General features: G+C 40.1%; 1 protein-coding gene across 1 annotated transcript in view; it reads right to left on the reverse strand.

Annotated features, from left to right (window-relative positions):
• Positions 1-8375: 8375 nt before the first annotated feature.
• NR2E1 (nuclear receptor subfamily 2 group E member 1) overlaps positions 8376-25268 on the reverse strand; it is a 90732-nt gene continuing 73839 nt past the window's right edge. Inside the window, exons 6-9 of the mRNA XM_077487153.1 lie at positions 23059-23155; positions 22542-22691; positions 19777-19882; positions 8376-12342 (exon numbers count right to left, since the gene is read on the reverse strand). Coding sequence (XP_077343279.1) covers positions 12180-12342; positions 19777-19882; positions 22542-22691; positions 23059-23155 — 516 coding nt within the window. The 3' untranslated portion in view covers positions 8376-12179. The remainder of the gene's footprint in view (positions 12343-19776; positions 19883-22541; positions 22692-23058; positions 23156-25268) is intronic.

Consider the following 25268-nt stretch of genomic DNA (forward strand, 5'->3'; position numbering starts at 1 on the left):
ACTCCCTGGGACACACTTAACCCTGCAGCGCCACCTAGTTTTAACCCCTTTACTGTCAGTCACATTTACACAGTAATCAATGCATTTTTAAACGCATTGATCGCTGTATAAATGTGAATGGCCCCAAAATAGCACCAAAAGTGTCCGATCTGTCTGCCATAATGTCGCAGATAAAAATCGCTGATCGCCGCCATTACTAGTAAAATATTTTTTTTTTTATAAAAATGCCATAAAACTATCTCCTGTTTTGTAGACGCTATAACTTTTGCGCAAACCAATCAAACGCTTATTGTGATTTTTTTTAACCAAAAATATGTAGAATGCGTATCGGCCTAAACTGTGGGAAAAAAATGATTTTTTTAATATATTTTTGGGGGATATTTATTATAGCAAAAAGTAAAAAATAATGAGTTTGAGTTTTTTTTCAAAATAGTTTTTTTGTTTTTAGCACACAAAATAAAAACTGCAGAGGTGATCAAATACCACCAAAAGAAAGCTGCATTTGTGGGGGAAAAAAAGGACATACATTTTTTTGGGGGGCCATGTAGCACGACTGCGCAATTGTCAGTTAAAGCGACGCAGCGGCGAATGGAAAAAAAAAAGCTCTGGTCTTTGGCCATCCAAATGCTCCTCAGCTGAAGTGGTTAAACACAGAGCTTGAAAATGGTGCACTAGATGCAATAAATAAACGGAATACACAGAAGAAGGAATGGGTTGATGTGTACAGGGCATATGCAATGGCCAGATGAAGATGAATGTTTTAATGTTCATATGGGCAGGATAACAGAGGTGAGGGTTAATATACAGTTCACTTACAATAGCACTTTAGAAAGTACCATCAGAACGTTTGTAAGTGCTTCTTTCAACACTGTACTCCAATAACATTGTATGTTACCTAACACCAATGTCAATATTCTGTATTCATTCATCTTTTGCTTTATTCTAGAAACTTAGGCTCTTCTTGCTAGATACCCCTGAAGAAGGAGACAACTTAGTACTCTGAAATGCGTCAGGTGCAAGAAGTATAGACTGTATTGTATCACATTGTATATGACAGTGTATAAGCTTTTAGATGTGTTAAAACATTCCAGGTTCTTTTATACAATTTTTTATATATTTTTTTCAATAAATATTTTTGAAACTATGAAAATACTTTACTAAAATCTTTTGAAAAATGATTGTGCCTTAAAAGCCCACCATATAGGGGATATTTCCTTCTCTCTTTCATTATTGGATGTGGCACTACCCCCTTGTTCAATATTACTGGCCTAAACAAAAATTTTCGGATCCCGTAAAAGGCATTAATCATCTCTAATATGCATGTGGGAAAGCTTAATTGACCTATATATATATATATATATATATATATATATATATATATATAATTATATTTTGGTGTTATTTTAGTGTTGTTTCAATTAGCGCTGCACTGTTTTCCATTTTATGCACATGACCAAATATGGCCATGGGTTGATACATTGTCTCCCCATGTTCACCTGCCACTGATCCTGTTTTTAAATGAGTTACATTAGCTAACTGTTGTATGTCAACATAGCGGCCAGGGATTCTTAGTGATATCACAAAAAAAAATACGGACCCCTGCTGGTTTGTGTACAAACAGAAGCTGGACGAAATTGGTAATTTTGAGTTGAAGTACCACTACAAAATGAGACTCCTGGCTGATGTTTGTGCACAGACACCAGCCAGGGGTTCAGGTCGGTGACAAAATAACAAATATGGCTAGTTTGCCAAATTGCAAATAGACTCATATTAATATCCTGCTTACAATCAGCTGACAAAAGTAGGATATTCCATTAGGAATCCAGTATGTTTAAGGCTCTTTTTACACCATTGCTTATGAGTGCTATTGCATGTAAACCACAACAAGCGGTACTTGTGTATTGCAATGTAACAAACACATATGCACCCCACCATCAATGCACAGGTATGAATGTACTGTTGTGCTCTGTTTCCTATCAGTAGTGCAGGTATTTGTGTTTTTTGTTTTTCTTCCATGATGCTTGTTAAAGAGACCCTGTCACCTACTTGAAAAACTGCAGCTAAGGCTAGGTTCACACTATTGCGATGCGGGAACGCCGCGAATCCGCGGCGTTTTCCCGCATCGCATACCTCCCGCCGGCAGTTCACACTGCCCTATGCGGACGGCTGGGGGTGTCAATGTTATGTTAATGACACCCCCAGATCCGTCGGCATATCGCAGTGCGATCTGCCGACTCGCACAGGAATCAGATCGCATGGTGTGAACCCCCATGCGATCCGATTCCGTTGCGGACCCAAAAAAGGGTCCTGTGCGAGTTTGCTGCGGGACAGCTGCGAGTTCAGCCATACTATCTGTATGGCTGAACTCGCAGTGCTACGGAGATCGGATGTGATTTGCTGTGCGAATCACATCCGGATCTCCCCCCGCAGCAGTGTGAACCCAGCCTAAAGGCACAAAAAAAATCTAATGTATACTTGAAATGTTTTTTTCTTTCAATAATGTTTTTTTTATTCACTTGCAATGTGCCTTGAAACATGCCAGAAAAATTTGACAGCTTCGGGAAGTGTCAGTTCCCCAGCATAGCCCCATCCCTCCTGCCATGTCATAGCCCTCTTCTTTTTTTTTTTGGAGTGACTACTCTCTGTGCTGGTCTAGCTTCTCTGCCCCTCCTCACACTTGTTTATATAACCTTCTATGTAGCTGATGAGTAGGGATGAGCCGAAACCAACCCCCCCCCCCCCCGGTTCGGTTCGCTTCGCAGCAGAACATGTAAACAGGCAAAAGATTTGTGCAAACACCGTTAAAGTCTATGAGACACAAACATGAAAACTCTTTTAAAGGCTTATATCCAAGTTCTTGTCATATAAAGTTTATGAGGACCCGGTACTGCCCCAGGGGACATGTATCAATGCAGAGAAAAAAAAGCATTTTTTTCAGGAGCAGTGATCTTAATAATGCTTAACCACTTGCTGTCCGCCATATAGCAATATGATGTTGACAAAGTGGTTGCGATATCCTGACCGGATGTCATATGACGTCGCCAGGATATCAAGTAATGTGTCAGACACACCGCAACTCCAATCTAGATAAAAAGTCTGACAGAGACTCTTTACCATGTGATCAGCCGTGTCCAATCACGGCTGATCACGATGTAAACAGGAAGAGCTGTTGATCGGCTTTTCCTCACTTGCGCAGACGTGAGTAGAGGAGAGCTGATCGGCTGCTCTCATTACGGGGGGGGGGGGGTCTGTGTTGATTGTTTATCAGTGCAGCCCTCCCTTGGATGCCCGCAGTGGACCACCAGGATGCCGCCACTACCACCAGGGATGGCCACCACACTGGACCACCAGGTATGCTACCCTAGACCACCAAGGAAAGGCCAATCAGTACCCAGGCAGATGCTAATCAGTGCCAATGTAAAATGCAGTGCCACCAGTAATGCCTATTAGTTAATTGTATCAGTGCCAGCCATGAGTGCCCATCAATGCCCAGCAGTGCTGCCTTTCAGTGCCCAGCAGTCCCGCCTATCAGTGCCCATCAGTGCCACCCATAAGTACCATCAGTGCAGCCTTTCAGTGTCACCTATCAGTGCCCATCAGTGCTGCCTATCAATGCCCATCAGTGCCACCACATTGGTGTTGCCTCATCAGTGCCCATCAGTGAAGGAGAAAACTTACTTATTTACAAAATGTTATAACAAAATCAAAGAAAAACTTTTTTTTCAACATTTTCAGTCTTTTTTTATTCCTTTAGCAAAAAATTTAATCCGCAGAGGTGATCAAATACCACCAAAAAAAAGCTCCATTTGTGGGAACAAAATGATAAAAATTTCGTTTGGGTACAGTGTAGCATGACCGCACACTTGTCATTTAAAAAGTGACAGCGCTAAAAGCTGAAAATTGGCCTGGGCAGGAAGGTGCAAATGTTCCCTGTATTGAAGTGGTGAATTATCAATCAACTGTGTTTACTCTTGTTAAATCATAATGACAGGCGAAACAGCCCAAATGACCCTGATCAAAAGTTTACATACCCCAGTTCCTAATACCGTGTATTGCCCTCTTTAACATCAATGACAGATGAAGTCTTTTGCGTATGAGGCTTTTTATCTTTTCAGATGGTAAAGCTGCCCATTCTTCCTCTTGGCAAGAAGCCTCCAGGTCCTGTAATTTCTTGGGCTGTCTGGGGAGTTCTGAAACGTGCAGTTCACACAAGAGTGGCTCAATGATATTGAGGTCAGGAGACTGAGATGGTCACTCCAGAACCTTCACTTTATTCTGCTGTAGTCAACGAAAGGTTCACTTGGCCTTATGCTTTGGATCATTGTCATGTTAGAATGTCCAAGTACGTCCCATGCGCAGCTTCCTGGCTGGTAAATGGAAATGTTCCTCCAGTATTATTTGATAACATACTGCATTCATCTTGCCAACAATTTTGACCAAATTTCCTGTGCCTTTGTAACTAACACATAAACAAAACATAAGCGATCTACCTCTGTACCTTTCATCGTAGCCTTGTTGACTCCTCTCCAAATGTAGTCTTTATGGTTGTGGCCAAAAAGCAAAATTTTGGTCTCATCACTCCAAATGACTTTGTGCCAGAAGGTTTGAGGCTTGTCTCTGCTGTTTGGCATATTGTAAGAAGGATACTTTGTGGCATATGCGTAGTAATGGCTTTCTTCTGGCGACTCAACCATGCAGCCCATATTTCTTAAAGTGCCTCCTTATTGTGCATCTTGAAACAGCCACACCACATTTTTTCAGAGTCCTGTATTTCACCTGAAGTTATTTGTGGGTTTTTCTTTGCATCCCAAACATTTTTCCTGATAATTGTGTCTGAAATTTAAGTTGGTCTACCTGATCGTGGTTTGGTTTCAACAGAACCCCTCATTTTTCACTTCTTGATTAGAGTTTGAATACTGCTAATTGGCATTGTCAATTCCTTGGATATCTTTTTATATCCCTTTCCTGTTTTATACAGTTCAACTACCTTTTCCCGCAGATCCTTTAACGATTCTTTTGCTTTCACCTTGCCTCAGAATCCAGAAACGTCGGTGCAGCACTGGATAAAAGATGCAAGGGTCTGTCAGGAGTCCAGAAACTCAATGACCTTTTATGCACACACACTCATTACAAGCAAACCGATCTCAAGTGAGGATGGTTAACTTTAATAGCCATTCAAACCCCTTTGTGTCAACCTGTGTGCATGTTATCAGGCCAAAATCATCAGGGTATGTCAATTTTTGATCAGGGTCATTGGGGTAGTTTCTGTTGCCATTATGATTTAAAAAGCGTAAACACAGTTGATTGATAATAAATGGCTTCAGCCAAACACTAACCATGAGTGAAAGAAATGTTTTTGTGTTATCATTCATATTCTCTGAAAAAATGGCCAAGAAATCATAAATTCTGCCAGGGTATATATATACTAGACTGATATATATATATATATATATATATATGATTGATACACTGCATGAAGTATATTATATACCGTACAACGCTGAATGCACTATATATATATATATATATATATATATATATATATATATATATATACAGTGGTGTGAAAAAGTGTTTGCCCCCTTCCTCATTTCCTGTTCCTTTGCATGTTTGTCACACTTAAGTGTTTCGGAACATCAAACCAATTTAAACAATAGTCAAGGACAACACAAGTAAACACAAAATGCAATTTGTAAATGAAGGTGTTTATTATTAAAGGTGAAAAAAAATCCAAACCATCATGGCCCTGTGTGAAAAAGTGATTGCCCCCTAAACCTAATAACTGGTTGGGCCACCCTTAGCAGCAACAACTGCAACCAAGCGTTTGCGATAACGTGCAATGAGGCTTTTACAGCGTCCTGGAGGAATTTTGGCCCACTCATCTTTGCAGAATTGTCCTAATTCAGGTACATTAGAGGGTTTTCAAGCATGAACGGCCTTTTTAAGGTCATACCACAACATCTCAATAGGATTCAGGTCAGGACTTTGGCTAGGCCACTCCAAAGTCTTCATTTTGTTTTTCTTCAGCCATTCGGTGGTGGACTTGCTGGTGTGTTTAGGATCATTGTCCTGCTGCAGAACCCAAGTTCGTTTCAGCTTGAGTACACGAAGAGATGGTCGGACATTCTCCTTCAGGATCTCTTGGTAGACAGCAGAATTCATAGTTCCTTTTATCACGACAAGTCTTCCAGGTCCTGAAGCAGCAAAACAGCCCCAGACCATCACACTACCACCACCATATTTTACTGTTGGTATAATGTTCTTTTTATGAAATGCAGTGTTCCTTCTACGCCAGATATACTTAGACACACACCTTCCAAAGAGTTCCACTTTTGTCTCATCGGTCTACAGAATGTTGTCCCAAAAGTCTTGGGGATCATCAAGATGTGTTGTGGAGAAATTGAGACAAGCTTTGATGTTCTTTTTGCTCAGCAGTGGTTTTCTCCTTGGAACTCTGCCATGCAGGCCATTTTTGCCCAGTCTTTTCCTGATGGTGGAGGCATGAACGCTGACCTTAACTGAGGCAAGTGAGGCCTGCAGTTCCTTGGACGTTGTTGTGGGGTCTTTTGTGACCTCTTGGATGAGTCGTCGCTGCGCTCTTGGGGTAATTTTGGGCGGCCGGCCACTCCTGGGAAGGTTCACCACTGTTCCATGTCTTCGCCATTTGTGGATAATGGCTCTCACTGTGGTTCGCTGGATTCCCAAAGCTTTGGAAATGGCTTTATAACCCTTTCCAGACTGATAGATCTCAATTACTTTCTTTCTCAATTGTTCCTGAATTTCTTTGGGTCTCGGCATGATGTGTAGCTTTTAAGGATCTTCTGGTGGACCTTACTGTGTCAAGCAGCTCCTATTTAAGTGATGCCTTGATTGTGAACAGGTGTGGCAATAATCAGGCCTGGGTGTGGCTAGAGAAATTGAACTCAGGTGTGGACAACCACAGTTATAGTATGTTTTAACAAGGGGGGCAATCACTTTTTCACACAGGGCCATGATGGTTTGGATTTTTTTTCACCTTTAATAATAAACACCTTCATTTACAAATTGCATTTTGTGTTTACTTGTGTTGTCCTTGACTATTGTTTAAATTGGTTTGATGTTCCGAAACACTTAAGTGTGACAAACATGCAAAGGAACAGGAAATGAGGAAGGGGGCAAACACTTTTTCACACCACTGTATATATATATATATATATATATATATATATATACGCTACACTGAATGCAGGGTAGTGTATATGTATGTATGTATATATATATATATATATATATATATATATATATATCTCACATTTACCCTGTTATAGGAGGAAGTCATTTTATTTTGGCGCTGATTGTTTTTTTTTCACAATTGCGTAAAATGGAAGTGAGGAACCTTGTGTTGAAGAGTGCCCGATTGGATGTTTTACAGCACAAGCAATCCTGCAGTTATGCTTGATGATGTGTCACATGGTAACTTCCTGGCCCTTTTCTCACTATTTCACCTAAAAAAGTCTGACTTGTTCATAAGTCTAGTGGGCTTTTCTCCTTATTCATCACAACTTTATTCATTTATTAAACAGGTACATTTCTTTTACTTTTTCTGTACTTATTACCAAGAATTCACTGTGATTTTTATTTCCCAAGCATTTATTAAACATCTGTTACAACTTCTTATCACTGTTTTTTCACTGTTTATTACATGCACACCTATATCGATTTCAGTTTATTTCTAGCAGTTCAGAATTTTTTTTTTTTTGGGAGACTACCAAGATTCTGTAGTAAAGTAAAGTAAGCCCTTGTACACACGGTTGGACATTCCGAAAAGCCAAATCCGACGGATTTTGGCCGAAACTGTTGTACACACACAGTCGGACAAAGTTGTCAGAAAATCCGATCGTACTTAACGTGATGCCGTTATTTCGTTAGGACGGGACTACGTTCAGGCTAGTAGCCAATAGCTTTTGTCTAGGAATTTGATCTGAGCATGCGTGGCACTTTGTCCGACGGGAATTCTCTACACATGATCGGACAGAGTCCGATCGGATCATGTTGTTGGAAAATTTTATAGCCCAGCTGGAAAAGTTGGTCCATCGGATACTCCGATGGAAACAGTCCGATGGAGCCCACACACTGTCGGATTATCCGACAACACGGTCCTATCGGACATTGTCCATCAGAATGTCCGACCGTGTGTACAAGGGCTAAAAGGGAAAAAACTTCTGATGCAAACTTTCAAAACAAATTTCCACAATGCCTATAGCTGCAGAGATGAATGAGAAATTGTTTTAAACTGCTTTTACTGCTTGTTCAGAATATATAAATATTATTGTGTACAAAAAAAGCATGAATAGTATTTTATACAAATATTTATGGAAAATAATAACTGAAAGAACCCAAGTTCAATATATTTTATTCTCTGTAAAGAAATGAAAACAACTTTAGATTCACAATTAGATGACACTGTACAATGAACATTTTTACTTTTCTATAATAGTTGAAGTGCTGATATCCTTAGTGCTAGAACCTAGTCATACACTGAAAACATTGAACAAAAATACTGCTATTAAACTGTACTAAATGTAGAGTTTCCTTACTCTTAGGGTATGTCAGTAAGTAATTGGTGCATATTTGTTCTACAGACCAATGACATTTTATTTGCATTTGGATAAATTCAGTTAAAGTGGAACTCCAGGCAAATATTTTTTTAAAAAAGTGGGTGTTACATATTCATTTAATTATTTTATCATTATGCTAGTGTAGCTGTCTGAAATATATTATCTATACACAACTCAAACGGCAGAGCAAAAATCATACTGACTGTTTGAGGTTCTTTACTTAGCAATGTGATCATGTTCGTTTATTTTTGAGTGACCAAGCAGATACAGTTAATTACAAAATTGCGTGAGTGGTATCACTTTCCTTTCCATGCAGTCCAGCAGAAGTGTTAAAATCACAAGAATGGCTGCATAGAATTACAAATATTTTGGCATAAAAACACTCAAATATATTTCTTTAATCCATGTATTTAACGTTTTGCCTGGAGTTTGGTTTTTTATAGTCTGCCACTAAAATGTACCATTCTGTAAAATGGTCTATTAATTGTGTAGTGTTTCATGTTCAAGAATCTGTAACAAATATGTCCATTGGTATAAATATATAATTCCTCATATGGATTGCTTCTGGCTATCCTGCATTCCTCCCAAAATGTTCAAAGACCTATAATGTTGCTTATGTTATCAAATTATGAAAGCTGCTCTGATAACCTTAAAGCTCAATTAGTCTTACCATGATTTTCACTTGCCTTAAAATACATATTTTTTTTCACAGTGAAAATGTGCTTTCAGCCCTTTCACTCTAGTACTTTGTGCTGGTATAGAGAAACCGACACTCTCCTCGTGCACACTTGTAGTGTGGAGAAGGAGAATGGATGTGCCTTACCAGGTCTGTAAGAGTACACGGGACAGCAATGGTGCTTATTGGACTTTGCAATTGTACTTAGATACAGTTTACAACTTCTTTAACAGGAAAGTAGAGGTAGAACTATAACAATGGTTGTGGTTAGTACAATGTCTGACAGAATATCATATTTTGGTGACTTCAACTGAGGTTATAAGTGAAGTATATACAAATTAGGAGGTTTTACCTGAAACCTAAAGGAAATAATAATCATCCATTGACTGTCTTTTAGTTGATTAGTGAATCAGATCCACATAATCTTTTAGATCTCAAAAAAGGCAATTTTCCATAATTTGATTGCACTGTTTATTGTAAACCAGGGGTAGGCAACCCGGGGCCCTCCAGCTCTCGTGGAACTACATTTCCCATGAGGCATTGCAAGGCTGGCAGTTACAATTACTCCCAGAGGCATGATGGTACTTGTAGTTTTGCAACAGCTGGAGGGCCCCAGGTTATCTACCCCTGATGTAACTAAACCCAAATACTGCATATTGACTGTGTGTGTGTGTATATATATATATATATATATATATATATATATATATATATATATATATTTATATTTATTAGGGCTGTTACTGATTACAATTTTCATGATTGATTTTCTTTAATCGATTAATCAAAAATTTCAATTAATTATAACGCACATACAGATCCAACTACTTTTAGCTGATTTAGTACCGTTGTTATTTCAAGCGGGGCATGGCTATGACGTCACACGTCATAAACTCAGCCTCACCGTGCCCATAATCTCAGCCTTAGCATGCCCATAATCGCAGCCTCGCCGTGCCCATAATGCAGTCTCACCATGCCCATAATCTCAGACTTACCATGCCCATAATCGCAGCCTCACCGTTTCCATTATGCAGTCTCACTGTGCCTATAATCGCAGCCTCACCATGCCCATAATGCTGTCTCACCGTGCCCATAATCGCACCTCTGCCGTGCCTATAATGGCACCCTCACCATTGCCCATAATGCAGTCTCACCATGCCCATAATCACAGCCTCGTAGTCAGTACCTGTGCCTGGATTACACAGTCGACGGACATCTCCCGCTGTGTGTCTCAAAGCTGAGTGTGAAAACTTTGGCCGCGCTGTGAGAAAAGTCCCGCCCTCCTCCTAGATCAGCTCGTGTGATAGACAGAACACTGCGTCTATCACACGAGCTGATATATTGTGTTGGCCCACCCTTTACAGCTATAGCAGCTTTGACTATTCTGTGAAGGCTGTCCACAAGGTTTAGGAGTGTGTCTATGGGAATATTTGACCATTTTTCCAGAAGTGCATTTGTGAGGTCAGGCACTGATGGGGACGAGGAGGCCTGGTTCACAGTCCTCGCTCTAATTCATCCCAAAGGTGTTCTATCGGGTTGGAGTCAGGACTCTGTGCAGGCCAAGTTCCTCCACTCCAAACTCTCTCATCCATGTCTTTATGGACCTTGCTTTTGTGGACTGGTCTAAATCATTTGGTAGAGGTGGATTATGGTGTGGGGATGTTTTCTAGGGGTTGGGCCTGGCCCCTTAGTTCCAGTGAAGAGAACTCTTAAGGCATCAACATACCAAGACATTTTGGACAATTTCATGCTCCCAACTTTGGGAACAGTTTGGGGATGGCCCCTTGCTGTTCCAACATGACTGCGCACCAGTGCACAAAGCAAGGTCCATAAAGACATGGATGAGTGAGTTTAGGGTGGAGGAACTTGACTGGCCTGCACAGAGTCTTGTCACCAACCTGATAGAACACCTTTGGGATGATATAGTGTGGAGACTGTGAGCCAGGCCTTCTCCTCCACATCAGTGCCTGAACTCGCAAATGTGCTTCTGGAAGAATGGTCAGACATTCCCATAGACACACTCCTAAACCTTGTGAACAGTCTTCCCAGAAGAGTTGTTATATTTGCAAAGGGTGGGCCAACTTAATATTGAACCCTACGGACTAAGACTGGGATGCCATTAATATTCATGTGCATGTAAAGGCAAGCATCCTATATATACTGTTTTGAAAGAAGCAGTTTAAAAATTCAGTTGGTCATAACCAAAGTGACTTGTATTACCAGCAGACCAGAATAAATGATTTGATAAGATGGTCTAACCATAAGTACTATAATGGTGAAAGCTAACCTCTTTATTGTAAACACATCACAGATGTGATCCCATATTTGCAGCACCTAACTGATTCATGTAATCTTGTGGCAATCAAATATATTATGGTGTGGTGCAAAGTGGAAATCGGTACTTTAGTCAAGTTGTATCATTGGTGCGGTTGCACACAATAATGTGGTTTGTCGATAGGTCACAGGTGGAGCCAAAGATGCATGTTGCCTTTTTATACAATCTAGTCCAAAGTGTCCGTAGTCATAACAATTCTGATCACATACTGTTCTATATGGGTGATTATTTTTCTCTGAAACTACAGCCATGGAAAAAATGTGAAATAGTTTATAGTACAAAGAAAGGATAGAAATGCTTGTTTAAAATTTAGGATTTGATTTTGTACATTGCCACTGAGTTATCACAGGAAATCTTGAAGATAACATTCATCCTTTTTTGTTGGGTTTGTAGAACCAAAATGGCTTTGAGTGTTCCATGTGGCAAATAGTATTTTGATATTATGCACATCAATATGATGGCTGTTTTAATAAAAGAAGGTCCCCTAATATTTGTCTTCACAAGTCTCATTACTCTTGGAACGCATTTGTGATTGAAACAGTATTATTCAAGTCTAAAGCTTGAGCTTCCTTCAGATATCACTGGATTTGTACATATCTGAGAGCAGTCTTGTGATTGGTACATTGCCTATTGTTTTCTTGAAAAATACTTCTTCTATTGTTGATGGGCTGATAGACCGTAATGCTGGTAGAAGTAGTAGGAGTTTTCCAAAACGGCAGGGCTGAGTTGGATACCTGTGTAAAACAAATCAAAGACTAATTGATATTTGCTTTTTTAGTCCAGGTTTTATATATTGGTTAAATATATTAAGCAAAAAATAAATCAATGATATTGTTGATTGGCTTTTTATTTCTGGGGAGGCAAAACTCTAATGCTGCGTACACACCATCGGAATTATGGTCGGAAAAAGGTCTGGTGGAATTCCGCTCAAGCTGTCTTGCCTACACACGGTCACACCAAATTCCGACTGTCAAGAACGCGGTGACGTACAACACGTACGACGGGACTAGAAAAACGAAGTTCAATAGCCAGTAGCCAATAGCTTCCTTCTCATAGTTGAATCTGAGCATGCGTGAGTTTTTGCACGTCGGAATTGCATACACACAATCGGAATTTCCGAGGGGAAAATTGAAAAAATGCTCTCAAATTTTTGCTGGCGGCAATTCGGACAGCTAAATTCCGATGGAGCATACACACGGTCGCATTTTCCGATGAAAAGCTCTCATCGGTCTTTTGCTGGCCGAAATTCCGATCGTGTGTCCGCGGCATGAGAGAGAGAGAAAAAAAAAAGGGGGAAAGCGTTATATAGACCCTTACAAATATCAAACGTCAACTCCCCAAATCAATCAAAAAGAAAATATGCAACAACAATTAAAAGAATAAACAAAAATGATTTAAAGATGATCAAAATCAGTACAAAATTATCACCACAGAAATTAAAACAGATAGGTTTATTAGAAAATTCATTAATATATTGATCATGGGTGGAAGGAAGAACCAGAGAAGGAAACATATAAGCAGATTAAACTTTAGCTTTAAAATAATAATTGGCAAAAGTAATTTTTTTTTATCTTTTCAATGCTTTTTATTGAAATGTTTGTGTTTGTCACAGAAAAGAAACAAAAAAACAAAGGGTACATTAAAACAATATCCTTTGCATCCCACCTGCCCCCCACTCTCAGAAAAAAGCCTCAATAGAGCAACTTATAAGTATAAAGTAATTCACATTTTCCTTCATATAACACAAAAAGTAATGTTATACCCCATCAATGTCTGGAGCTTGGCAAAAGTTACATGTTAATGGAACATACTTAAATGGACTAAAGTTGTTTGAATTTTTATAACCCCCCCAAAAAAGTAAATAAAATATAATAGGAGTAACCACATTCTAAATTATACTATAAATTGTATTATTAAATAATTAGATACACATCAATAATATTGCCTCCTCACTCCCTATAAAAAAATGTGTAACCAACTGCTAGTTTTCATTAACTAGTTTTTTTGTTTTTTTTGGTGTTCTATTAGGCATCATACACAGTGGGCATTTAGCCCCAGTGCATGAGACTCTAGAGTTTAGATGAGGGTATTAGGTATAAGGTGCACCATCCAGCCCCACTGCTGGCAGTCTGTCAAATGTGAGAGGACGACAGCTGCTGCGGCTGGATTGTACAGCTCAGCGATACTTGTGTTTAATGCAGTATGCGCCCAGGGACAAAAGCCTGGACTGCTCTGTATACCGTCCCAGCTGCAGCCGTGTTCAGCTTCTCATAGAGCTTGACAGCCTGCTGGTAGTGGGGTTGGATGGTGTGCCTATACCTTCCACCCTCCCATAAGCAGCAGGGCCTCATGCATTGGGGCAAAACACACAGCATGCATGAGGTCTTTGCTGTTTATGGTTTATCTGTATGCATTATGGGGTTTTTTGAGTTTTTTTTTTCTTTAGGATTAAAAAATATATATAAAAATATATATTGTCAAAAGTATTGGGGCACCTGCCTTTAACCACCTCAATACAGGGCACTTGCACCCTCTTCCCGACAAGGCCATTTTTCAGCTTTCAGCGCTGTCACACTTTGAATGACAATTGCGCGGTCATGCTACATTGTAATCATGTGAAATTTTTATCATTTTCTTCACACAAATAGAGCTATCTTTTGGTGGTATTTAATCATTCCTGGGTTCTTTAGTTTTTTATTTTTTCCTACGTTTTTCTTAGTTTCTGTCAGTAAATTTTGTAAATAAGTAATTTTTTCTCCTTCACTGATGGGCGCTGAGGAGGTAGCACTGATGGGTACTGATAGGCTGCTCTGATGGGCACTGATGAGGTGGCACTGATTAGGTGGCACAAATATGCTGGTGGCACTAATTAGCACTGATAGGTGGCACTTATGGGTGGTACTGGTGGGCACAGATAGGTGGCACGGATAGGCAGCACTGATGGGCAGCACTGATGGGTGGCATTGGGCAGCAGTGATGGGCAGCAGTGATGGGCATTGATGGGCAGCACTGATAACCAGCATTGACTGGCATCACTGATTGCTGCCACTTGTGGACACTGATTGCTGGCAGTTGTGGGCACAGATTGGTGCCAATTGTGGGCACTGGTTGGCACTGCTGGCAGTGGCATTGCTGGCACTGGTGGACACTTAATTGTAATCAGGGCACTGATGATCAATGCCCTGATTACATCCCTAGATGTCCTCTCTGAGGAGATGCCGCTGGTCGGCTCTCCTCTCCTCACAGTCTGTCATTGTGAGGCGCGGAGCACTGATTACCGGCATCTCCGTGTTTAAATGTGACCGGCTGTGGTGGGACACAGCCGATCGCATGGTTAAAAAGCCGCAGCTCTTTACACAGCACAGCCACTGCACGCCCCCGGGGGCACGCGAGAGCGGTCGTTCTGGGAGGCCATCATATGATATCCACCCAGAACGAAAGCCACACCGCCCAGCCATCATTTGACAGTGAGCAGGCTGCTAATGGTTAAACACACATGAATTTTAATGGAATCCCAGTCTTAGTCCATAGGGTTTAATATTGAGTTGGCTCAACCTTTGCAGCTATAACAACTTCAACTCTTCTAGGGAGGCTGTCCACAAGGTTTAGGAGTGTGTCTATGGGAATGTTTGACCTTTCTTTCAGAAGTTAATTTGTGAGGTCAGGCACTGATGTCTCGCAGTCTTCCCTCATTCCAAAGGGATTCTATCAGGTTGAGGTCAGGACTCTGTACTGGCCAGTCAAGTTCCCTCACTCACCCATGTCTTTATGGACCTTGATTTGTACACTGGTCAAAGGCATTTGGTGGAGGGGGTATTATGGTTGTTTTTCAGGGGTTGGGCTTGTCCCCTTTGTTCCAGTGAAGGGAGCAATAAGGCGTCAGCATACCAAGACATTTTAGACATTTTCATGCTCCCACTTTGTGGAAACAGTTTGGGGATGGCCCCTTCCTGTTCCAACATGACTGCGCACCAGTACACAAAGCAAAGTCCATAAAGACATGGATGAGTGATTTTGGGGTGGAGGAACTTGACTGGCCTGCATAGATAGAGTCCTGACCCCAACCCGATAGACCACCTTTGGGATGAATTCGAGCGAGAACTGTGAGCCAGGTCTTCTCATCCACATCATTCTCAGACCTCACAAATGCGCTTCTGGAACAATGGTCAAACATTCCCATAGACACGCTCCTAAACCTTGTGGACAGCCTTCTCAGAAAAGTTAAAGCTGTTATAGCTGCAAAGTGTGGGCCAACTCAATATTGAACCCTACGGACTAAGACTGGGATGACATTAAAGTTCATGTGCATGTAAAGGTAGGTGTCACAATACTCTAGAAAATATAGTGTGTGTGTGTGTGTGTGTGTGTATGTGTATGTGTGTATATATATATATATATATATATATATATATATATATATATATATATATATATATATATATATATATATATATATATATACTGAGCTAAATTATTTATTATGAGCTGAACGCAAAGATCTACGACTTTTTCTATGTACATAAAAGGCCTATTTCTATGTGTAGCGCTCAAAAATGTAACCTTGTGAAAAGAAACGTATAATCAAGTGACCAAAATATGTGAATAAAAAAATGCAAGCACTGGTATTGTAAATACCCAGTACCCATAAAATATACATGTGAACACCATCTAAACCCAGTGATGGGATCAAATGAGTGTTATGAAAGAAATACAAATTGTGCTAAATATAGCACAGTGGAGCAGTCCAAAAAGCCAAGTCCATGAGAAGTGGAGAAAGTTCTTAATCCCCCATTTCCAGATGGGCTCTGGATACATACTCCCAGTCAGCCAGATGGTATGCCTATGTACACTTGTATGGGTTAACAAATAAGAGATTGGGTACCCTTACCAGATATGGTGGACCCACATGCCATAAGGTTACATTTTTGAGCGCTACACATAATTTTTGTGCATTGTTTTGAACTTTGTTTGAGTGTTACCTGCTATTTACAGGCATACCCCACTTTTAAGTACACAATGGGGTTTATTTACTAAGGCTAGAAAGTGCAAAATCAGGCTCCCTTCTGCATAGAAACCAATGAGATTCTAACCCCAGCTTGTTCAATTAAGCTTTGGTAATAAAACCTGGAAGCTCATTGGTTTTTATGCAGAAGTGAGCCTGAGTTTTCACTTTTTAGCTTTAGTAAATAAACCCCATTGTGTACTTAAAAGTGGGGTATGCCTGTATATATTTAATTTCATTTTTGGGTTTAGTGCAGTATTTTCCCTCCCCTTTTTCCTATTTCTCTCAAATATTGTTTGAAAATCTGTCTAAGGCTCGGTTCACACTGGAACGCTGTGCCTCCCTGTTCTCTGGTTCAGGGACGAATCAGATAGCCAAAGACGCACAGCGGTACACTCCACAGCCGCCCCAGAGATATGTGAACTGGCTCCATAGAGAGCCAGTCACATTCTCCTGCTATGCGAACCGCATCCAATTCGCATAGGTGTGAACCCAGCCTAAATCGGTGTTAGTGAGCACTTCTTTGCCAAGATAATACATCCACCTCACAGGCGTGGCATATCAAGATGCTGATTAGACAGCATGATTATTGCACTGGTGTGCCTTAGGCTGGCCACAATAAAAGGCCACTCTAAAATGTGCAGTTTTTTTCACACAGCACAATGCCACAGATGTGGCAAGTTTTAAAGGAGCGTGCAATTGGCATGCTGACTGTAGAAATGTCCACCAGAGCTGATGCCCTTGAATTGAATATTCATTTCTTTACCATAAGCCGTCTCCAAAGGTGTTTCAGAGAATTTGGCAGTACATCCAACTGGCCTTACAACCGCAAACCATGTGTAACCATACCAGCCCAGGACCGCCACATCCAGCATCTTCACCTGCAAGATCGGACAGCTGCTGCAACAATCGGTTTGTATAACCAAATAATTTCTGCACAGTGAGAAACCATCTCAGGGAAGCTCATCTGCATGCTCGTTGTCCTCATTGGGGTCTCGACCTAACTGCAGTTTGTTGCAACCGACTTGAGTGGTCAAATGCTCACATTCGATGGTGTCTGGCACTTTGGAGAGGTGATCTCTTCACGGATGAATCCCGGTTTTCACTGTACAGGGCAGATTTTGGACAGCGTGTATGGTGTTTTGTGGGTGAGAGGTTTGCTGATGTGAACGTTATGGTATGGGCAGGCGTATGCTATGGACAACGAACAAAGGTGCATTTTATTGATGACATTTTGAATGCACAGAGATACCGTAATGAAATCCTGAGGCCCATTGTTGTGCCATCAATCCACGACCATCACCTCATGTTGCAGCATGATAATGCACGGCCCCATTTTGCAAGCATCTGTACACAATTCCTGGAATCTGAAAACATCCCAGTTCTTGCATGGCCAGCATACTCACCGAACTTGTCACCCATTGAGCATGTTTGGGATGCTCTGGATCGGCATATACGACAGTGTGTTCCAGTTCCTGACAATATCCAGAAACTTTGCACAGCCATTGAAGAGAAATGGACTAACATTCCACAGGCCACAATCAACAACCAGATCAACTCTATGGGAAGGAGATGTGCTGTACTGCGTGAGGCAAATGGTGGTCACACCAGATACTGACTGGTTTTTGGATCCCCCGACCCCCAATACAGTAAAACTCCACATTTTAGCATGGCCTTTTATTGTGGCTAGCCTAAGGCATACCTGTGCAATAATCATGCTGTCTAATCAGCATCTTGATATGCCACACCTGGGAGGTGGATGGATTATCTTGGAAAAGGAGAAGTGCTCACTAACACAGATTTAGACAGATTTGTGAACAATATTTGAAAGAAATAGGCCTTTTGTGTACATAGGAGAAGTCGTAGCTCTTTGCGTTCAGCTCATGATAAATAGCGGCAAACATAAAAGTGTTGCGTTTTATAATTTTGATGCTAATCTGCTAATACATTTATCACTACCCCCCTCCCCCCTCAGACCGATAATGCTGCTGTCTGCTGGGCCTCCTTTTCTCTTTCACCCCAGTGGTATCTTATTAATGCAAGAAGTGTGTTACTGGCCAGATCACCAGGTGAAAACAGAGGGAAAAAGCCTAATGCCACATACACCCAATCAGAATTTTGGCCCGCAAAAGACCGATGAGAGTTTTTCATTGGAAAATGCAACCGCATCCATCGGTCTTTCCTGGTGGAATTCCAGCCAGCAAAAGATTGAGAGCATGCTCTCAATTTTTAGGTCGGAAAAAGTTCCTATCCGAAAATGCAATCGTCTGTGGCAATTCCAATGTGAAAAATTCCTACGTATGCTCGGACGCATTGAACTTCATTTTCTTGGGTCGTCGTAGTATTGTACGTCACCGCGTTCTTAACGGTCGTAATTTCAGCGAACTTTTGCATGACCGTGTGTATGCAAGGCAAACTTGAATGGAATCCCGTCAGAAAAGCCATCATATCTTTTTCCGACAAGAAATCCGATCATGTGTACGCGGCATAGGAAAAGAAAACTGATGCAGCCACCACATCTAGTAATTGGTAAGCTGCAATATGTTGGTTTGGGTATAATAACGCTTTAAAGTATAACTAAAGTCAAAACTTTTCTTTTCATTTTGGATGGGGTAGAGAGGAATTAGAACACCTGTCAGTTTTTATTGCTGTCTGTGCCCCAGTTAGAGATTCAATCTCACCCTATCTCTTTGTTCTGTGTACCATTATCATTGAATGAGAACATAAAAGGATATCCCAAATTTTGGGTTGTCCCCAGAAAAGTAATAGAGGGGAAATCTTCCAATGGGGACACTAGTTCTGGTGGCCTTGGGGTCCCCAGGAAATTCCTTTTATTTATTTAATTCCTCTAACTTCCTCTTTGGCTTTGGGACAATCTCCACAATGGAATCTGACAGGGGCTATAACCTTCCCTTACTCCATCCAAAATGAAAAAAATATTTGCCTATACCTCTACTTTAAGTTCTGCTACATCTTTGACTTGATCATTAGTACCTTTTTTTATTCCTATATGATAATTTTTTTTTAGCATACACAACACATTGCTGAGTTCAAGAAATGTTGCAGATATTTTTGTTCCTGTTCACAAGAGCTGTTGTTGCAGAGACCACAGCAGATAATCAAGTAAAGATTATTTTCATTTTGTAAAGGTAAGTAATGTATTTACCTAGTATGTATGTAGCTGTTAAGAGTGAGCTGGGCCTCATCTTGTAGGGCTGCGATGGCTGCAGCATTTCTCAAACTCCTCAGTTCGGAGCCACTGTGTGTTGGTACTGCAGAAGAAAAATAATTCATTAATGTACATCACAGTAAAAGCATTAATTGATTATATAATGTATAATACAACAAAAAAATTATCCACATTTACTGTATAGAGCATGATGGATGAGTCCTTCTTACAGCAATACATTTTGTTGGTTTATCTCTGGGTTCAATTGCTCACTGAATTTAAAGTGGTTGTAAACCCACATGAAAAAAAAAATAAAAAGCACCTGCAAGACAAAGGCATAATGAGTTAGTATGCAATACTCACCTGAGATTGAAGCCCTCGCTGCAGTGCCCATACACAGCACCGGCCAGTGACCTCACTCCCTGGTGCTACTTATGGGTATCGTGGTGATTGGCCGGGGTCATGATGACGTCACTCCCGTGCATGCGAGCGGTAACGTGCCATTGCTTCAGTTTGTGTCAGTGCGCATGTGTCGATGACGTCAAATACAGGGGATATCTCCTAAACTGTGCAGGTTTAGGAGATATCCTGGGTAGCTACAGGTAAGCCTTATTATCCGTTTACCTGTATCACAAAGTGGTCTGTAAGGGTTTACAACCACTTTAAGGCCCCTTTCACACATGCAGACCGTTTGTCCATTTTTCATCCATCCATTGACGAATGAAAAACGGACATCAATGCATCTCAATGGAAAAAAAGATGTATATGGATGATCATCCATTTACATCTGTTTACATCCACTTCCGTCAACATCCTTTTTTTGGAACGGATCAAAGCCCTAATTTTCTTCTGTGAAAAAAAAACAGAGTGGATGAAAAACGGATGTAAATGGACAAACAGTCCGTTTTTGCATGAAAGAATGGCTTGGGGACTCAAGTGGTTATGGATTCTAGTTGGCCGATGTAAAAAAACTGATGTAAAAATGGATGAAAAACTGATGGCAAACTGATGTAAACGTCATACTTTTGGGGAAAAAAAGTGACTCAAATGATGAAGCGAACGGTCCACATGTGTGAAAGGGACCTTAATGTAGTTTTCAAAAATCTGCAGTGATATCCTATAATAGTGTTTCTTGTTCTAACAATGTTGAGCTAAAGATACACAATCTGGTGCAAAGAGAATTACTTGTACATGCCAGCGTGGCAGGGCCACTTTAGTAATTGATGTGTATTTGATAATTGTATTTTTTTTCCTTTTATATTGAAATTATTTTACATGAAATCTGATCATTTATTTGGAGCAAAAGTACAACTTTTTTGGGGCCCAAACATTTTCAAATAGAAGACTCAGTCCTGTCATCACCAAGGTACAAGGACCTACTAGGGATGTAGCAACCAGCAGGTGGAACCACAGTTCTGCAGCAGACATCCAACACACCCAGAAGTGTTGTATGTAGAAAACTCTAATCATACTTCTAGCTTACAAGAAAGCATAGACTGGAATCTGGTGCAGACTGGTATTATTCTAATAATATTATTCTGGACATTGTTACAAAAAACTGGCATCATGTAAAAATTTAAAGCGCAACATAGCTACAGTGGCCTGCAAAGTCCCCGCTGCTATGCCCCAAAGCAAGGCTGTTCTGACCATTAAAGCACTTATGCCTTGTACATGCGGTCAGAAATTCAGACGGAAAAGGTCTGATCGGATTATATTGTCGTAAAATCTGATCGTGTGTGGGCTCTATTGGACTTTTTCCATCATGAATTCCGACGGAAAAAAATTTGAGAGAAAGATCGCCGACAAAAAATCTGATCTGACTTTTTCCGATCGTTTGTAGAGAATTCCGATCGGACAAAGTGCCACGCATGCTCAGATCAAATTACAAGACCAAAGCTATTGGCTACTAGCCTCAACGTAGTCCTGTCGTAACGAACAAACATCATCACTTTCCTTACGACCGGATTTTCCGACAACCGCGTGTATGCAACACCAGTTTAGGACAAAATCCGTCTGAAAAAATCCAACTAATTTTGTTGTCAGAATGCATTATACTTCCTAGTGGTATCGAACCTTGCTCCCTTCTGCTTTGCACACATTTATGCACTTCTAAATTGGTGGCACTTTTTTTTTCTACATGACAGAGTCATACATTTGCATCACTCTATTACTGGGGCCTGATCGTTCTGTTTTTTGTGGCTAAGCACAAACAACTGATATTCAACTGTTCAATTAGAGTGCACTTACTGGTCACTGATACTCACTGGACAGGGGAAAGTAAAATGCCAGGCCCTAGTAACAATGTGAGACTAAGCGGAGGAGCGCAGAATAGAGTTTTCTAGCTTAAAACTGTAAAAAGCTAGCATCTTGTGGACTCAATTGTAGGTTAGGTTGTAAGCTTGAAAACGTTTCAAGTCAAGTACAGGATTACTTATGTTAAAAATAATATTTAAATTAAATTGGGTGCCCTACTAAATGGTAACGGCAAAAGTCACTATCAAGACAAATCTTTCTGATCTATGCCTCACACCCCAATGACTTCCTATTGGTCACTAAATGCAATAAGATTCAGGTTGTGGAAGGGGGCAGGTAGGAATCAAGGCTGGAAGCAGTGGACAAAATCTTTAAACTAGAGCTCCTGAGTTTTGGGAATTCCTTTGAGGTGCCTGCCGTATAGACCTATGGCCACCTATAAAGCGAGCCCAGAGATTGCCGTTAAAGCAAGTGTCTAATTTTGCAGGTTAAAATCAACAAATACTTACCAGCTTTAAAAGTAACAATGCATTTGAGACAAGCAAACTCAGTCGCGTCTAACCGTAACTGTCGAAATCTGGCCACAACTTCCTGTAAAGCTTGAATCTCAGCTATAATTTTATTCAGCTTCTGCGAGTCAGTGTTATCGTTGTTCATTCCTAAAATCCAAACATATCATAGATAATATTGTTTTTATATCTATCATTTGTAATCCAAGCAAGTCTACTCCATTTAACATGGATCTGTCATCATGGTCTAAACTATATCTGTGTCGATATTATGAAAATGATAATAAAGTACTTCTTTGGATGATAACAAACACAGTGATTAGCATTTCAATGATGATGCAGGCAGTTATGAATACAACAAAACAACACTATTTGCATTTAAATATAGATTTATAAATGACAGGTATGGGCTATTGTTCACACAGGATTTGTTATTCTTCACATGTTGTTCATATTCCCTGCTATGTATTTTAATGTTAATTTCTACAATAAAGTCATTAAATTGAGCGGTACTTACCAGATACAGCCAGTAGTGTGTTTGCATCAACCGGAATGGCCCATTGTGCTATTCCCAGAACAAATAGCTCTCGCCATGCATCTTCCAGGAGCATCAGCTGCCATAGAGTAAATGAATGATAGGTTTACAAGCACATAAACTATGCATCCCTCTCCAATTTCACGACTGCTTTGACTGCTATATAGAACACTTTACATCTGAGCATTTTCTCATTTGTGCATTGCCAATGACACTTAAATTAGGAATGAATTGGGTTTTTATGCTCTTGGCTTATATACAGTATGTGAGAGCACTGCTTGAGACTAAAATTGAAAAATCACAAGATCCATTGTACATGAATACTTGAACCCTTAGGATGTGTAATCTATCCGCTCAATTTATTTTATATTTATAAATATCATATGCTTTTCAAGTTTAACTGGGTATATCACTTTTAACTTTGAATATGTAAAACCTTTTTTTAAATGTATAAATAGCATATTTTTATACATAGTTTTTTCTTCATTATGAACAGTTGGCATACTCAGTAGTGATAATCTGAACTCATTTGAATAATTTTGTCAAAATCTTTTGCTGTGAACAAGCTAACAGTTTTGCGACACAATTTATGTAGAAGACCTAAAAACAAAACCCTGACATTAAATGCTATGTCTAAATTTTATGTTTTTTTTTTTGTTTTTTAGCTAAACATGTAAAAGAGATCGCATTGGTGTAAAAACGTATCATTATGTGGAAAAGTAAACTTTCCCTGTGGGAAACGTGGGGGCTTATTTACTAAAACTGGGGAGCTCAGCTTCCAGGTTTTATTGCCAAAGCCTAATTGAAGAAACTAAAGCTAGAAGCTGATTGGCTGCCATGCACAGCTGCACCAAATTTTGCACTCTCCAGTTTTATTAAATCAACCCCATGGAGTCTGCCTTTGCCCAATTCCTTGTGAAAAATGCTAATTGCCCAGCTGTTTTGCAGACCCACTGACTTCACTAGTTTTGAAATTACTGACTCCAAACAAGTATGCAGATAAGTAAAGCCAATATCAACAATGACTCAAAGGGGTTGATTTACTAAAACTGGAAAGTGCAAAATCTGGTGCAATTCTTCATAGAAACAATCATCTTCCAGTTTTTTATCGGCCTAAATTGAGGAAAATAAATGTTTTTTTATATATTTTTTGGGGATATTTATTATAGCCTAGAGGCGATTCAGTTCGCATTGTGCGCTATATAAGTATTTCATTCATTCATTCATTCATAGCAAAAAGTTAAAAAAATAGCTTTTTTTTCAAAATTGTCGGTCTTTTTTTGTTTATAGCGCAAAAAATAAAAACTGCAGAGGTGATCAAATACCACCAAAAGAAAGCTCTATTTATGGGAAAAAAAGGACGTAAATTTTTTTTGGGAGCCACATCGCACGACCGCGCAATTGTCAGTTAAATCAACACCATGCTGAATCACAAAAAGTGCTCTGGTCTTTGGCCAAATCCTCCGGGGCTGAAGTGGTTAAGCAGAAGATATTTGAATGACAGCCAGGCACCTGACATTTACAGGATGAAAAGGCGAAACAGCAGTTTCCATATTTCTCTCAAAAAGGGTTACCTTTAATGTTTCATATTTTTCTGTATGATTTGTATTTATACAGTGCCTTGCAAAAGTATTCAACCCCCTTGGCTTTTTACCTATTTTGTTACATTACAGCCTTTAGTTCAATGTTTTTTTTAATCTGAATTATATGTGCTAGATCAGAACCGGGCAAGGATGGCATTAATCGGAGAGGCAGCACAGAGACCTAAGGTAACCCTGAAGGAGCTGCAGAGTTCCACAGCAGAGACTGGAATATCTGTACATAGGACGACAATAAGCCGTATGCTCCATAGAGTTGGGCTTTATGGCAGAGTGGCCAAAAGAAAACCATTTCTTTCATCAAAAAACAAAATGGCACGTTTTGAGTTTGTGAAAAGGCTTGTGGGAGACTCCCAAAATGTATGGAGGAAGGTGCTCTGGTCTGATGAGGCTAAAATTGAACTTTTCAAAGAAAATGCTATGTCTGGAGCAAACCCAAAACATCACATCACCCAAAGAACACCATCTCCACAGTGAAACATGGTGGTGGCAGCATCATGCTGTTGGGGATGTTTTTCAGCAGTCGGAACTGGAAAACTGGTCAGATTTGAGGGAAAGATGGATGGTGGATATTCTGGAGCAAAACCTGTACCA

This window comes from Lithobates pipiens, unplaced genomic scaffold (assembly GCF_037356315.1).
Source record: "Lithobates pipiens isolate NorthernLeopardFrog02 unplaced genomic scaffold, aLitPip1_a1.2 Scaffold_18, whole genome shotgun sequence".
Classification (NCBI taxonomy): Eukaryota; Metazoa; Chordata; class Amphibia; order Anura; family Ranidae; genus Lithobates; species Lithobates pipiens.